The sequence below is a fragment of the Camponotus floridanus genome, unplaced genomic scaffold (genome assembly GCF_003227725.1).
Source record: "Camponotus floridanus strain SB8 unplaced genomic scaffold, Cflo_v7.5 scaffold14, whole genome shotgun sequence".
NCBI classification, from domain to species: Eukaryota; Metazoa; Arthropoda; class Insecta; order Hymenoptera; family Formicidae; genus Camponotus; species Camponotus floridanus.
This window is the reverse complement of record NW_020229259.1, coordinates 814,188-829,670: the sequence shown is the minus strand read 5'-3', so window position 1 is coordinate 829,670 and position 15,483 is coordinate 814,188. Positions and strand designations below refer to the sequence as shown.

The following is a 15,483-nucleotide window of genomic DNA, read 5'->3' as shown; positions in this document are numbered from 1 at the left end:
AAATTAAATTTCTGATAAGGCTATTAATATCTATATATATATCAATTAATATCTAATATAATTTATATATATATATATATATATATATATATATATAAATTATATTAGATATTGGTCCACCCTGTATATATATATATATATATATATATATATATATATATATATATACAGGGTGGACCAATAACTCTGTTCACCTGGAATATCTCCGTTATTTTTAGAGATACAAAAATTTTGTACTTGTAAAAGTTGTATGGTACCAAGAGGGTCGTAATATGCTACTAATGATTTTTTTGTAGTTGGAGGCGCTTCAGAGATTTCAAAGTCATCTCCATTTTTTTAAATGGAACCTCCCATTTTTATTACCTATTCTTATAGCTTATTTCGAGAACTTTCCAAAACACTATAATAAAGTATTTCTTCATTGAGTACTTTTCGAGTTATGAGGCTTGAAATGATTTCTTAATTTTACATAAACCATAAAATATCTAGTAAAATATTCATTTTTTTATTATCTTACCTTAATACTTTTATATACAAAATAATGAGAGGAATCAATTAGTGTAAAGAAAACATACAATTGTTTTTAAGAAAAAATATGGAATTGTTAATTGCAAATTTCATATTTTTTCTTAAAAATAACTGTATGTTTTCTTCACACCAATTGATTCCTCTCATTATTTTGTACATAAAAGCATTAAGGTAAGATAATCGAAAAATGAATATTTTACTAGATATTTTATGACTTATGTAAAATTAAAAAAGGTAATAAAAATTAAAAAAGGTAATAAAAAATGGGAGGTTCCATTTAAAAAAATGGAGATAATCTTGAAATCTTTGAAGCGCCTCCACCTACAAAAAATTATTAGTAGCATATTACGGCCCTCTTGATACCGTACAACTTTTACAAGTACAAAATTTTTGTATCTCTAAAAATAACGGAGATATTCCAGGTGGACAGAGTTATTGGTCCACCCTGTATATATATATATGTGTGTGTATATATATATATATATATATATATATATATATATATATATATATTAATATCTAATATCATTTCTGATAAGGCTATTAATATCGCAATTATGGAAGCCGGAGGAAAAGGGAAACCGCTTGTACACCTCATCCTACGGTGAAAGATCCAACGAAGTACGTCCATCAAAAATTAACTATAATCTTAACCCACTTGCGCGAACATAATTCACCGTTATTTTTCTCTGAATATGTTTACAAGAGCATAAAAATACGGCAACGCGAACGAGGTATCGAATTCCTGCACGATAGCGTATATCGAGTTACTTAAAGCTGTCGACGATGGCGATGTTTATCCCATAAATCGTTCGGTCACAATCCACTATGCGTTCAATAATATACGCACCTACGAGTCCCGTCATCGAGTACGCGAGAGGCCGGGGAGGGAGGGAGGCGAGAGGAAAGGGCGAGGGGGGGGGACGAGTTTATGATATGGCCGCCATGGGCTGCATATGTACCACTCCCGTGGATTTCTCCCTCTCGGTTTTCGCACGACTGGTCGTGACCTTGACACACAAATCCGCACCGGAGATTCACGGGGATGTGCGATTTTCGGGTTTATCCGAATTTGGCGAATTATTATTACTTTTTTCCTCTTTTCCTTTATTTTTTTAATAAGCGTATTTTAATCGCATCCGCTCTCAACTGTGACGCATCGATAACAGGCAGTCTATGTATATGTGCGATAATGTGTACATATGTGTGACATATTCAGTTTCTGCTTCTTTCTTACAATTATTTTTTTGGAGATAGAAAGGGCAATGACCGGTTTTACATAAGTCTCGTAAAAAAATTCTTTAATCTTCTAGGCATTTTTGTTCAAATTCCAGATAAAAGAATATTTTGAAGAACTTGATGCAATTTTTTAAAATACATTTTTTTTCCACGAGTTTTCTAATGTTTTTCATTCATACGAAGAAAAAACATGAAACTTCTTAAGTTTATATGTACTGAAAAATTTTCTTTAGATAATCATTTTTCACTTGCATGAAATTTTTATTTTTTTACCACTAGAAATTACAATAATAAATATCTATTGCATATTCAATATTTTATTGAATGTATAAACAAATATACTGTCTACAATATAAGACTCTCATAAAAAAATTCTCTAATCTTCTAGGCATTTTTGTTCAAATTCCAGATAAAAGAATATTTTGAAGAATTTTTGATGCAATTTTTTAAAATACATTTTTTTTTTGCACGAGTTTTCTAATGTTTTTCACTCATACGAAGAAAAAACATGAAACTTCTTAAGTTTTAAATGTACTGAAGAATTTTCTTGAGATAATCATTTTTCACTTGCATGAAATTTTCATTTTTTTGCCACTAGAAATTACAATAAAAAATATCTATTGCATATTCAATATTTTATTGAATGTATAAACAAATATACTGTCTACAATATAAGAGCAAAATTACTATAAAAAGAATTTTTGTTTTAAATTTTGATAAATTCCAATAAAATTCCATGAGAATTTCCTGATTTTTTTTAGGATATAAAAGAGATCCCTGAGATTTCAAAATTATTCATGTTTTTTTTTCCGGGAATAGATTCTAAATATTTGTTTGTTATTATTTAAATAACGATACTTCTCAAACTATAATCAAGAAAAAGTTGAAAAGTTTTGATCTACAAACTATATATCAGGAATACGACGTAGAGTTCAGTAACAAAATTTTACGCTTGAATTAATTTCACGAGTATATCTTACTTTAAGATTTCCAGATACTTAAAGTTGAAAATTAAGTATTTTATGTGTATGTGTGTGTGTGTATGAAGATCGCGAGCAAACTATCGCAAAAAAATTGGCTCAAACTTTGCCAAAGAATCGATAATTGCAAGTTAGCTCGCGATTTTTCTAGGGCACATCCACACATACACATATATATCTATACATAATTCCACTCGTTCGATTCCTCGTGCTTGAAAGCGCTAGCCTCGCGTTTGAAAAACGTTAAAGTCGGGATTAAAAATCGAGATTTACATTCGTTCCAGCGCGATTATATGGAAAAATTATCGGTGAAAAAGAAGAAGAAAAAAAAAACAAACTGGACAAGTTACACGCGCGTGGTGAGGAGGGGCGGGGGAGACGAGGGGAGGAGGGAGGGAGACGGACGGAAGTTGATCGATTGAAAATTATATACGGCGCGCATTCGTGTCACAAAGCGGAGATGTGCGCGGGCTGCATACACAATGTGTGTGTGCAGCGAAATACCGCAAATAACATTGTCCCATCGTATCGCTTCACGCTTCGAGAGAAGTTACGATTTCCGGCAAAGATGAAATATTCGAGGAATGTATAACCGCGATAATATGTAATATATCTCGCACGGACAGAGTTACGCAAAACCGCACCTTGCGTGTAGATATCGCAAAGTTGCTCGCACACAAGATATGCAACCTACGCAAATTGTAAGTTACGTTAGTGTAGCAACATGTGTTCGAATATTCGCGCAATATTTTTGTCCAAATGTTGTGTGCAAATAATTGATATGTACATATATGTAATATTTTTATCAAAATAAAATGCGCGATATATAATATGATAGAAGCTCAAGCATTTAATAGGAATAAAAAAAATTTATTGATATAAAAATTCATATAAAAATATCGTTTTTAAATATTAGTAATCTATATTAAATAAACAGATCTTAATTAATTTTTTAAAATCCTGATCATTTAAACGCGAATGTGAGGAAACAAAGGAATTATTCTGAAATTAGAATTAGACAAAATAACGAATATTGTTTAAACAACAAGATAAATTTATGTGGAGCAGCATGTGTTCGGATATTCGCGCAATATTTTTGTCCAAATGTTGTGTGCAAATAATTGATATGTACATATATGTAATATTATTATCGAAAGGACAATAATATGATGAAATAATAATGATTTTTATCAAAATAAAATGCGCGATATATATATAGTATGATAGAAGCTAAGCATTTAATAGGAATAAAAAAAATTTATTGATATAAAAATATCGTTATTTAAATATTAGTAATCTATATTAAATGAACAGATCTTAATTAATTTTTTAAAATCCTGATCATTTAAACGCGAATGTGAAGAAACAAAGGAATTATTCTGAAATTAGAACTAGATAAAATAATGAATATTGTTTAAATAACAAGATAAAATGATCGATTGTCAAAATAACATTCCAGCCGCTGTAAAAATATACGTACTTCGCTTGGAACGAAGAAAAAATTAGATATCTCGATTAATTTCATTGAAGAAAGAGAAAGATGAATTATCACGAATTATCACGAATCCTTTGATTACGCAATACCACGTGCATATTAGAAGTTCTAAATTATTCAATTGGCCTGAGGAAAATTTCTCGGAAGACTCGCATATTAATTACATAATTACTTTCAAAGTGACACATGTGTCGCGTTCGCATAGTCAATATCACGTGTGTTTTTTTCCTCCTCGACAGAGAGAGATTATACGTGCTCGCTTTCTTCTCCGCTCTTCTCTGACCGAGATACCTTATCGTACCATGTGATTTAGAAATAGTTATGCGTCCCCTCCCCTCCGTAAAATCGTGCATAACGATGACATAGTAGATTAGAAAATTTTGCGATAATAGATATAAATTAAGATAAATAAGATAAATATAATTAATAAATTGCACAGTAAATCACTGAAAAGGCTTTTCCCCAAAGTTCTTGATAATACTGAATAACGTTTGCCTAAAGAACGGATATCGATCTCGAGAAAGAGAAGAGAGAGAGAGAGAGAGAGAAACAAAATAGAGAGAAAAAAAAATATATATATTTCTCACATAAATATGCCTGAGATAATATTCTTGGCCTTTTATATAGCCTTTTGAAGATTCATTGAACGCCAATCAAGCAGTCAATCTATTTGAAGAAACGCGTATTTTCTTCTCGATGACCGATAACACATGTGCGATTTAATATCCAAGTCGACAGAAATAATTTGAGAAATTGTAAATTAAAGAAAAATTAAATTAATTAAATTAATTAAAAATTTAAATTTGTAAACTACTTTTTAAATAACACGTATACATGTATGCGTATTATTTTTTTAAAAATCTCTTTCTTATTATTTTTAATTACCTTTATAGACTATTTAATTATTAATTATTAATTATTAATTTCCTACTTAACATTGCCTTCAAATGAAATTTCCAAAGCTTATTTCGTTTTCATATCTGGAAAAATATTTTCCAACGATCGCATGCTGCGTGAATGGCTCGTAAATTCGTCATAACCGTATGATTTCTCTCTTTGATGGCTATAACTATCGTGAGTCATAACGTTCAATGACACTTATACCGTTATATTTGCATTTTTCTTCAGGTATATGTCGTTTAAAATGAGTAAAAAGTTCAACAGAATTATCTGAAAGATACACACATTTCTCATTCACATTCCTCTCTCGCTTGATCATGGATATTGCGTAATTTATAGCCCTACATCTACGCATACGGAAGGGGAGACTAAGAGAGGCAATTGAAACACATGTCGCTGAATCAAAATTCATCGTAACATCTGACACGATAATCCAATATTAATATCGTCAGATGAAGAAAAATTTCTCTTCTTAATCTTCGAATCGATTATTATCAACTATCACGAATCGATTATTATCAAAATCTGTCATATATTTAAAAAAAATTTATTTTATATTAAAATAAAATTTATTTTACATGAAAATAAAATTTATTTTAATTAAAAAAAAGCATGCATAGATAACGATGGGCATTATATTTTTAAGGCATTAAATTTAACAATGATGAAGTTGTTGCTCCGTTTGAAAATATTTCGAATATTATTTAAAACTATTTAATTAAGCTTCAAGCTCTCGAGTGACTCATCATTCCAACCTTTTACATATCGAAATAAAAATTATTCTTACAAAATTAATAGAAATAATTTTTATTGAAGCAAAATTTAACGTTAATCTGTCATATTTATTTATATATATATTTCTACGTATATATGCATTTTTATTTATAAATAATTATTTATATATAATTTTATATACATTTTTAAATATGTAAATATATATTATCTCATACTGTTTCGCTCTCTCTTTAAAATTCACGAAACCTCGCGACTTTCCGAGCCAATCGAGAGACGAAAAAATATCAAGACGAACACTTTCAAGGGCATCGGAATACTCCTAATCCATCTTGGCTCCTCTACCGCTAGATATATCGAGATTTATAGGAGCGCGGGAAATAGCACGGATCGTTCCGTGCATCAGCGAGCGGATTTATCGAGGCAGGGAGGGCGTGGTTCCTCCGGACACCGCGACGTTCCTGCGTCCGCTAGAGACTCCGATCGAATCGCTCTGTCGACTCGACGAAACGCGATCCTTCATCGACGGGGCGAACCTCGTCGTCGCGATCGCGGAAAATCACAGGGGAAAGAAAAATCGAAAAAAAAATCGAGCTCAGGAACGTCGCGACGCCATCGACGCGCGCGCGCGCGCGTCCGACATTCCTCGGGCGCTCGGGACTTTGGGTCACCTCTCCTGAGGGGCGGAGGGGTGAGGGAGGGCGGAAGAAAACGAGCACGAGAAAAAGAGTACTGACCTCGGTGTCTAGCTTCCCCTTGGACGCCATCTTGACAACAAGCCGGTGGCGCTCGGGCTGACGTTCCTCCGGCTACCTGCTGCGCGCGACGCGGCGCGTGTTGCACTTTGCACTGTTCGCGATGCGTGCTCCGATCGACGACGATCCTCTGCGACAGAGCGTGCACTCCGCTACGATTTCACCCTTCGAGGCACACGCGCGGACGGAGCGCGCGCAAATCGAACGCTCGCTTTGATCGCTCTGCGAGCGAGGGGAAGCGCTCTGGCGGCCGAGTCGCGACAACGGGCTCGCCTCGAGAAGGGAGGGGAGGAAAGACGATGGCGGGGCGAGCGCGGCGAGATGTCATGCACGTCACGCGCGACGCGTTTTCCTCGCGCGACGCCGTCGACGGGGAGAATCTCTCTCGTTCACGAGCTCGAGGCGTGATCCTTCCTCGGGCTCCCTTTCGCTCCGTCCGCCCGATGACTCGCGACGTGACTGCACGCGCGAGCCGCTAATTTTCCCTCGCGCCCGCTATCCCGCCTGGCGCTGTCACCGCCATGCTCGTGACGTCACGCCGACTGCGTCCGCCGGCGCAACATGTGTGCCCCCCACTCCCGCCGCATCCCGCTGCCCCCTCCACGCCTGTAGCTTCTTCCTTGTTTGTTTTCTTTCTCCCTCGCGGTAACGGCTCGGTCTACGCCCGCGGTTTCGAAATTTCTCACACATATATGTGCACACAGATATTATGTCGTAACCAGTGATGTTATCCGATGGTGTTTTCGAATGAGGTTCAAGCTTGTTGAATTATGTATTCGAAAATAAATATGAATAATATAAATGATACATAATTAATAATAAAAGTAATAAATACATAATAATAAAAATATGTAATAATTAATAATAGAATAATTAATAAAAATATATAATACATAATTAATAATAAAAATATTAATAAAAAAATAATAAAAATATATTAAAATTAGTAATATTAAAATAATTAATAATATATAAAGTTATTCTCATTTGTCGCTATTTAATATCAGATTTCTCGCCTTGATTAATCAGTCAGACGCTTGCTCGAAGTATTTGATTAATTTAATAATCAAGACAAAGTTCATGACATTATTAATCGCCAGCGATCAAACTTTCTTCACTCAAAAATATTATGAAAGCGCTATTAAAACCATATCTGATTTGAGATGTATTTTCTTTCGTTTTGAGATATTTAAAGATATTCGAGATATGACTTTCCGATTGTAATCAACATTCTATACATAGCTAAGAATAGATATTGCAAAATGTCCGCTGCAAGATATCATCTTGCTGGCAAAGTATCAACGGAAATTTCTATTAACAAGATTCGCTAAATTCGCAGAATACGCGATCTGCTCGATGCTCTGCTAATAATTTAAACGGGGGCTCATAATGTAAACGCGATTGACCTTACGCAATCTGTCGCAACATATTCTGATTAAATCTGCTGTCAAATTGCCAACAAATCGCCAACAGTTTGCTTATTAAGATTATTCTATATTGAAGAATGCGGCAATATGCATTATTTGTCAAAAGAGAGAAATGTGTCGTCTTTTTTTACATTTTATATCAAGACGACGATCCTACATGTGATAACTAGAGACATTATCACACGATATTAATCTAATTTAATTTTCACTTCAGTTTTCATTATATAAAATTCGTGATGAAAATTATTACATATAATACTTTCCAGCTTTCAACAAATTTATCATAATTCTGTCTCCTTAATCATTTCGATATCATCTGTTATATATTACTTTCGTTTATTCACATTAAAAGAAAATCAGCAATGCATCGCGAAAAGAAAAATTCACGAGTAAAAAATTTATTTAACGAGTTATCTTATTATATCTCTTATTTAACATTGTTTCAATTATGATTTTATAATTATCATGTAAAAGATTTGAGCGTAGAGATACAGCTGCTTATGTATGTGTGTGATTTAATCATCTTGTTATTATCAGCTTTATCACATAATATCAGATTGAAATTGCTATCAATATTTTCGAAATCAGACATTTTATTACATTTTTCTTTAAACATTAAGCTCTTATGATATACATCTTAAAATTCTATTATATTTTGATTGCTCGCGTGTATGTGTGTGTCGTGTCAGACAAAAATATAAAATTAAAAATATGCTTAATACTCTAAACATTTTATTTTTGATAATATAAGCATATCTTAGCAAAAAGATATTGAATAGAACTACTTCGTTTTATTATTTCGATTTGTTTGATAACTTTGTTATCACAACGATGAAGAAAGAATCTTTTTATCGGTCACCTCACAATCCAGACTGAAGCACACCTGTATATTCTTGTTCTCGTCGATTAGGGCGAATTGGATGTTTAGAGCCAGAGACGGGTAAGCCTTAGATATGGGCATCTCCAAGTTGTACGTGGCCTTTGAGTTTTTTTTCAACGGGCATTTGCTATTTACCAGCGAATTGCAAGCATTCTTCTCAGGATAAGGATAGTTTACCGTAGTACCCATGAAATAAACTATTACTTGCGGTGCAAGCGATTGCGCATCAGCATCTGTACAAATGAAACGTAAATGTATAAAAAGCTAGCTAATTATTATCTCTTTCTCACTACATTGCAGATGAAGATATGAACATATTGCCAATGAATGGATATTCAAGCGCGAGTGTGTGTATATGTGTATACAGCATATATAAAAGAAAATATTTTCAAAATACATTTTTTGTTTCTACAGATTTGATATCATTGAGAATTAATACATTATATTTTTTTTAATTTTATATACGTATACACACATTTTTACTCTACGCACTAACATTATTTACCAGCAGTAAAGTCCCACTGCGCAGTCAAGTTTGTTCCCTTGTAGATGTAGCAAGGAGAACTATCGCATCCTTCTACTCTTAATTTCACGGGCGGAGGTCCATTGTCGCATAAGTTATACGGTGTGCTCTGAGACACCGCACAGAATGCGGAGATTATGCAAGCTACACATTACACAACATTATATTAATAAAACATACTGCAATTTTTAAAAACTCGTATATGTATTAAAAAATAAAAATTAACGGCAGTACTTACCAAAGATGAAAGCCTTCATGATGATGTCCTCACGAGAGAAATGACAATCAATAACGTGATTTTCAATCGGTGAAAGGCGCCTTTTTATTCATTCGATATTATCTAATCGAATGATCACCTGATTGCCCTAAAATGTGATAAGCTCCGGGAAAAATTGAGAAACTCATACAAAGTAACACTCGAGAGCTAACACCTGTGTCAATGATGTTGCAAGTTTACAGAAATTATCAGTCAACATGCACAATTGTGTATTACGCATTTGCTGATTCGAATAACCTATTAACAAGAAAGTAATTTTATTATAGTTATTGATTTTGATAAATGCAAAATATTTATGATTAAAACATTTAGTATGTTTATAGAACCATTACATAATAATTATGGTACAAAATTGTGTCAATACAAATTAATTCATTCGATGTGATTTCATAAAACTATTCTTTTGAAATATTTGTACAATAGAAATTGACTTTGAAGTAAAAAGAGAGAGTTAAAAAGATAAAGAAACAAAGAAAGAGAGAGAGAAAGAAAGAATACACGTGTTGTAATTATTGCCATTTTATTTATGTATCGAATTATATAAAAATATTATCTCTATCCCATTTTTTAAAATAATTCCAATTTTAAAATAAAATATTCTATATTTTTATACAATATAATTATACTATAATTACTATTATACTATAATTATACTATATTTTTCTCTTGAGCGAAATATAAGAAAATTGGATATTAAAAAAGTAAAAATCATTTAATAAAATAATAAGAGAGAAAGAGAGAATAATGATTTATTGTTTATTGATTTGCCAGGATGGTGTACCAACGAAGCGTGGTACCAATCGATCACGTATCCATGTCGGTGTACTTCTAAATAAAATTCTATAAAAGAAATATCTCCATGATTCGCACCTGAAAATATATTAATCATTATCTTATTATATAATCAGCGCAAAAATAATAGCAAAATTTACGTGCAATTTTTTTTAAATTTATAACAGCAAAAATAAAAAAAATACATGTAGAGACCTATAAAATATCTTTATTAAATGCCTATGAAACATTTTTAACATCGATACAATGATGGAATTTCATTTCATTCGATTATTTGCACAATAATTTCATTAACATAATGTAAAAAAAATAATTTTATTAACATAATGTAAAAAAATAATAGGGAGAAAAAATCACCTGTAAGTTGCCGAAGGATAGACATCTAAAAGAGCGCCATCAAAGGTTTCATAGATTCTCGGATTCGTCAAAACTTTCACATCATCTTCATTGTTGGATGGCAGACTTGCCTGGGAAAGGTACTTGGCATATCGAGTGAAATAATTGCCATAAAATTGCTTCACTTCATCCGACATGTGTTGTTCCATTTCGTCAAAGTACAATCGTTGGTTTCTCATGATATTACTTTGTGTCACAAAACCACCTATTATTGTATCAAGAGAGAGACAGAATTTTATTCAAAAATCTTTTCAGATTTTTTTATATTTCAAAACAATCTTATCGTCGAAAGTAAAAACCATAATAAGAGAAGAAAGAAAAACTTAAATCGATAAAATAAAAAATATTTTTAAAAAAATTTAATCTTTATTTAATATATAGTATTTTTAAAATAAATCAGAGTGTCTACTCATATTTTGTAAAAGAATTCCTTGAAAATTTTGTGAAATTTCAATCTTTCAAGATTTTTCATTCAAAATTCTAAATAAAGAGAATATTTTGAAGATTTTTAATACAACTTTTTCCAAAATACTTTTAAAAAACTGTTTTCATTATACATGTTTTCTAACACTTTTCACTTATATTAAAAAAAAAGTCATTTGAATTTCAATTACTAGATTTAAAAATATACTAAAAATTTAAATAACTTTTATAAAATCAATATTTTTCATCTGCATAACATTTTAATTTTTTTATTACTAAAAATTATTATATATTCTATATTTATTAAGACATTGAATATATAAATAAAGATATATATATATATATATATATATATATATATATATATATATATATATTTATGAATGCACATAATTCATAACTTGGCTTACTGATAAACTGCCGACTGCTTATAAAAGCAAGATCATCAAAAAAAGAGAATCATATTCAAATATTTCAAAACATTCTCTAAATTCCAATAAATTTTCATGAGAATATTTCTCTGATATTTTCCCAAATTTAAAAAAAATTTCTGAGAATTTCAGGTTCTCTGGAATAGATCCTGTATATTTGTTTATAAACGTACTCTCTTTGTTCGCGTGCTGTTTTTTACATAGTTTTTTGTTCTCAACGCAGATCAAATTACTCATGCATTCTTATGCAATATTTTTTGTACTAACCAGGTATAAAGGAAACTACATTGACGCCGTATTTGCCGACTTCTATCCGAAGAGCAGTGATCCACGCGTCAATGGCGGCTTTTGTTGCCGAGTAAATACTTACACCCGGCAAGGGTTCAGCGGAACAGTGGCTGGACATTACGATAATTCTGCCACCATTTTGCCGTATGATCGGCATCAATTCCTTCGTGATTCTCATCGTTCCCAAGACATTGACATTTATTTGAAAGTTCGCGTGAGCCTGCGTCTGCCACTCAAACTCGCCGAACACCATCACTCCCGCGTTATTCACCAACGCACGTAGCACTGCGAATAGAAAAGAAATTTACAAATTGTAAATTCTTATTTTATATTTTTACGCTTTCGATTTTTTTCTAGTGTGTTTCTAAACATACGAAAAATTTTTCGTATGTTTTCCGTATGTAATTTTTCGAACAGTTTTCCACTACTGCATCGTCTATATATATATATATATATATATATATATATATATATATATATATATGTATATAATGTGTGTGTGTGTGTGTGTGTGTGTGTGTGTGTGTGTGTGTAAGCTAGCTGACTACTATTCTTTATTGTGACAAGTTACTGACCATTCCGATTAAAAATATTGAAGATTTAAGAAATCGCATAATGTTGTATCATGCGAAACAATTCATAAATACACTTGGTATGTTTAAATGTATTCATCAATTAATGAGTTTAATGCATTGATGTATATACATTTTTTTTCCAAAAAATTATATCCAAAAACAAATTAAATTCCTGAAATTTTTTGCACATATTTAGAAGCACTCTGTATTGCTCACTTAATTGCCGTTCCTCCATCGTTTCCTTGACTCTTTTCCCAAATTTGCAGACGGAGTCTTCATTCGTGATATCGAGATCCTGAACGATGATACCTTCATCCCTTAACGATTTAATGGCAGCGTTTGTACTTGATATCACACCTGTTTCGCGCACTCCGGCCAAAACCGTCGCGCCCTTAGCGCGACAGTGCATCGCCAGGCTGTAGCCCAGACCGGAATTGCAACCGGTTATAACAATGAGATCTTGTGGTTTTATTTTCAATCGACGTTTAGAAATATAATACAAGGTAGCACCACCTGAAAACAGGTAAAAGAAAAGAAAAAAAGAAAATTTTATCATTAAAAACTACACAAAAAAGTCGAAAGATTATACACTAATGGGAGAATTTTAATTCAAACACTTTTGAGATGATCTATGAAAACCGCAATAACTTGGCATAACTTTATATAAAACTATAATATGTAAAACTAACTCTATACAGGGTGATGAAAAATTAAGTGCCATAAATTTGTGTAATGAAAGAAGGGACGAATACAAGCATTTTAAGTATAGGAATCATAGGACGTTTCTCATTGTCAGTAGCTCGACTGACAACGTGATCTATGATAATTTGACTGAAAGACCTTGAGAGGTAAACAAACCAACTACGTTGCTTGCCTCGCAGGAGTTGTGACGATTCAATTAAACGCCCATCACGCCTTAATGAAACGTCGCCGCCCTATAGTTCCTATACTTAAAATGCTTGTATTCGTCCCTTCTTTCATTACACAAATTGATATTTAATTTTTCATCACCCTGTATAAAACTAACAAGTGTCGAATCGCATTTAAAATAAATCTCGCAATTCGAGAGAAACACGTTTATTTCTTATAAGTATATTAAAAGTATATTATAGTTATATTATAGGTATATTAAATAAGTAAAAAAAGATTTAAAAAAAATTTATATCGACGATATAGAAAAGAAATCCCATGTCTCTTCGAATTATAAAGTGGATTTACAGAGTATCAGCGAATACGTTCGATTTCGATTCAGCAGAATCAGCGAACGAAGGCCACGAGACCAGCTAAGCTAGCAGAAATGGAAATCCTCTTACCCAGCGAAACTATCGAGAGCATCGTGGCCGTACGCGTATAACCGGTCTCCGCGAAGTACGCGACATTGCACGAAATTGACGCAGCGACCTGCAAGGCCGTTGAATTTCTCCTCCACCATGCAGTCCATCTGTTACTGTACACCTCCTTCAGCGAGTTCATCTTCAAGTTATGCAGCTGGTGGCCTATGTGTCCGATGTATCAAGCCCAATTCAGATTAGATCAAATGCCCGAACCGGTCTCTGGAAAATCGTTCACAATCCTTGTCAATAGATTTATCTTATCGCGTTTAATAATTCGAAATAAAAATGCGCTCTTCGCATCATGTGAAAATAAATAAAATAATAAATAAATAAAATAAAATAAAATAAATAAAATAAATGAAATAAATAAAATAAATAAATAAATAAAATAAATAAAATATATATTTAATAATATCGTTGATTTTTTTCGGCTTTTCTTATACTTACAAATGAATTTGTACAGGAGCGCGGAACAAAACTTGAATCGCTCTGCTCGCTAGACGATGAAAGTATGCAATCCTGCGCGATCACCGGCGATCGTCGGCCCCTGTAGAAGAAATGTGACCCTCAATCCACCTATTCCGTGTTGTGGCGCCGTTTGGGCCCCACTGCCTTTTGAAATAAAGTGAAGAGCGATGAGGGCAACTTGTGATAAACATAAATTTTTTACTTGTTGGTGGATGAAAACATTCGGGAGTTGTAGGACATTCAGCTTCGAACTTATTCCAATTACTTTATCGAAAGTACATTGAATATTCATTCCACGTGACACTATTAAAGGGAGAAAATAAATTAGTATCTGAGATAATTAAATATTAAGTATTTAGTTCTATTCTATGTGATATTGTGTTATCCCTTATATTATTATTATTATTATTATTGATTTGCTGATTCTTCTCAAAGTCATTGACAGTCAAAATTATTATCTCGTTAAATTCTCGTGTTTTATTCGTTATAATACATAAGGAAGAGTAATTTTAATAGATTTTATAAAAATGGAATTTCATTTTGCAAAAGAATAAAGTTATATACTCGAGTAAACGATCATGAAGAGCAAAAAAATGCACCAATAAATCATCTTATACGTACGCGGTTGCATTTTAATATTTCATGGAAGGAGATGTTTATTGGGATACAACTCGTTTCATTTGAATTTCAATAGTCCATCGGAGAAAAATGTATGGAATACATCACCTTTTTAACATTTATATCTTGAAAAGATATCAAAACTTTAACTATGTCTGAGCTTTTAACTTTAAAAAAAAAGATGTTTTACACGAAGATAAATAACATTGCCTAGAAAATGTTAATTATCAAAGCTTATTAATTATTTCATATCATATAATAGTATCACAAATAAAAATATAAATATATATATATATATATATATATATATATATATATATATATATAAAGAATATAGTTGATTATAAAATACAGAATATAAATGTCAAATATCTACAAAATATAATAAATATATATGTATTATACAAAATGTAATAATTATA

General features: G+C 32.1%; 3 protein-coding genes across 6 annotated transcripts in view; all 3 read right to left on the bottom strand.

The window, feature by feature from the left end:
• The window catches only part of LOC105252935 (sodium/potassium-transporting ATPase subunit alpha), an 84,702-nt gene extending 77,620 nt beyond the window's left edge, over positions 1-7,082 (bottom strand). For all 4 annotated transcript variants that reach the window (XM_011260609.3, XM_011260608.3, XM_025406359.1 and 1 more), the window contains exon 1: positions 6,612-7,082. In XM_011260609.3, coding sequence (XP_011258911.1) covers positions 6,612-6,641 — 30 coding nt within the window. In that variant the 5' untranslated portion in view covers positions 6,642-7,082. The remainder of the gene's footprint in view (positions 1-6,611) is intronic.
• A 1,472-nt stretch (positions 7,083-8,554) lies between these two features.
• LOC105252936 (NPC intracellular cholesterol transporter 2) lies at positions 8,555-9,908 on the bottom strand. The gene is made up of 3 exons (XM_011260616.3): positions 9,698-9,908; positions 9,442-9,603; positions 8,555-9,169 (listed from the first exon to the last, which is right to left on the bottom strand). The coding sequence occupies exons 1-3, from the start codon at positions 9,714-9,716 to the stop codon at positions 8,880-8,882; spliced, it is 471 nt and encodes a 156-aa protein (XP_011258918.1). The 5' UTR covers positions 9,717-9,908; the 3' UTR covers positions 8,555-8,879.
• A 497-nt stretch (positions 9,909-10,405) lies between these two features.
• On the bottom strand, positions 10,406-15,236 carry LOC105252937 (retinol dehydrogenase 7). The gene is made up of 7 exons (XM_025406334.1): positions 15,065-15,236; positions 14,423-14,746; positions 13,955-14,194; positions 12,858-13,154; positions 12,046-12,351; positions 10,886-11,129; positions 10,406-10,606 (listed from the first exon to the last, which is right to left on the bottom strand). Exons 3-7 carry the CDS (start codon positions 14,112-14,114, stop codon positions 10,486-10,488), a joined length of 1,128 nt encoding a protein of 375 aa, XP_025262119.1. The 5' UTR covers positions 14,115-14,194; positions 14,423-14,746; positions 15,065-15,236; the 3' UTR covers positions 10,406-10,485.
• Between the last annotated feature and the right edge of the window lie 247 nt (positions 15,237-15,483).

Bases quoted from the DNA above. Each gene is read 5' to 3' on its own strand.
- LOC105252936 (XM_011260616.3), bottom strand. The intron at 9,170-9,441 runs GTAAATAATGTT...TCATTTGTACAG, and splicing joins GCAGTGGGACTTTACTGCTG to ATGCTGATGCGCAATCGCTT.
- LOC105252937 (XM_025406334.1), bottom strand. From the start codon at position 14,114: ATGAACTCGCTGAAGGAGGTGTACAGTAACAGATGGACTGCATGGTGG. The intron at 12,352-12,857 runs GTGAGCAATACA...TTCTATTCGCAG, and splicing joins GATGGAGGAACGGCAATTAA to TGCTACGTGCGTTGGTGAAT. The intron at 10,607-10,885 runs GTGATTTTTTCT...ATATATTTTCAG, and splicing joins TATCCTTCGGCAACTTACAG to GTGCGAATCATGGAGATATT.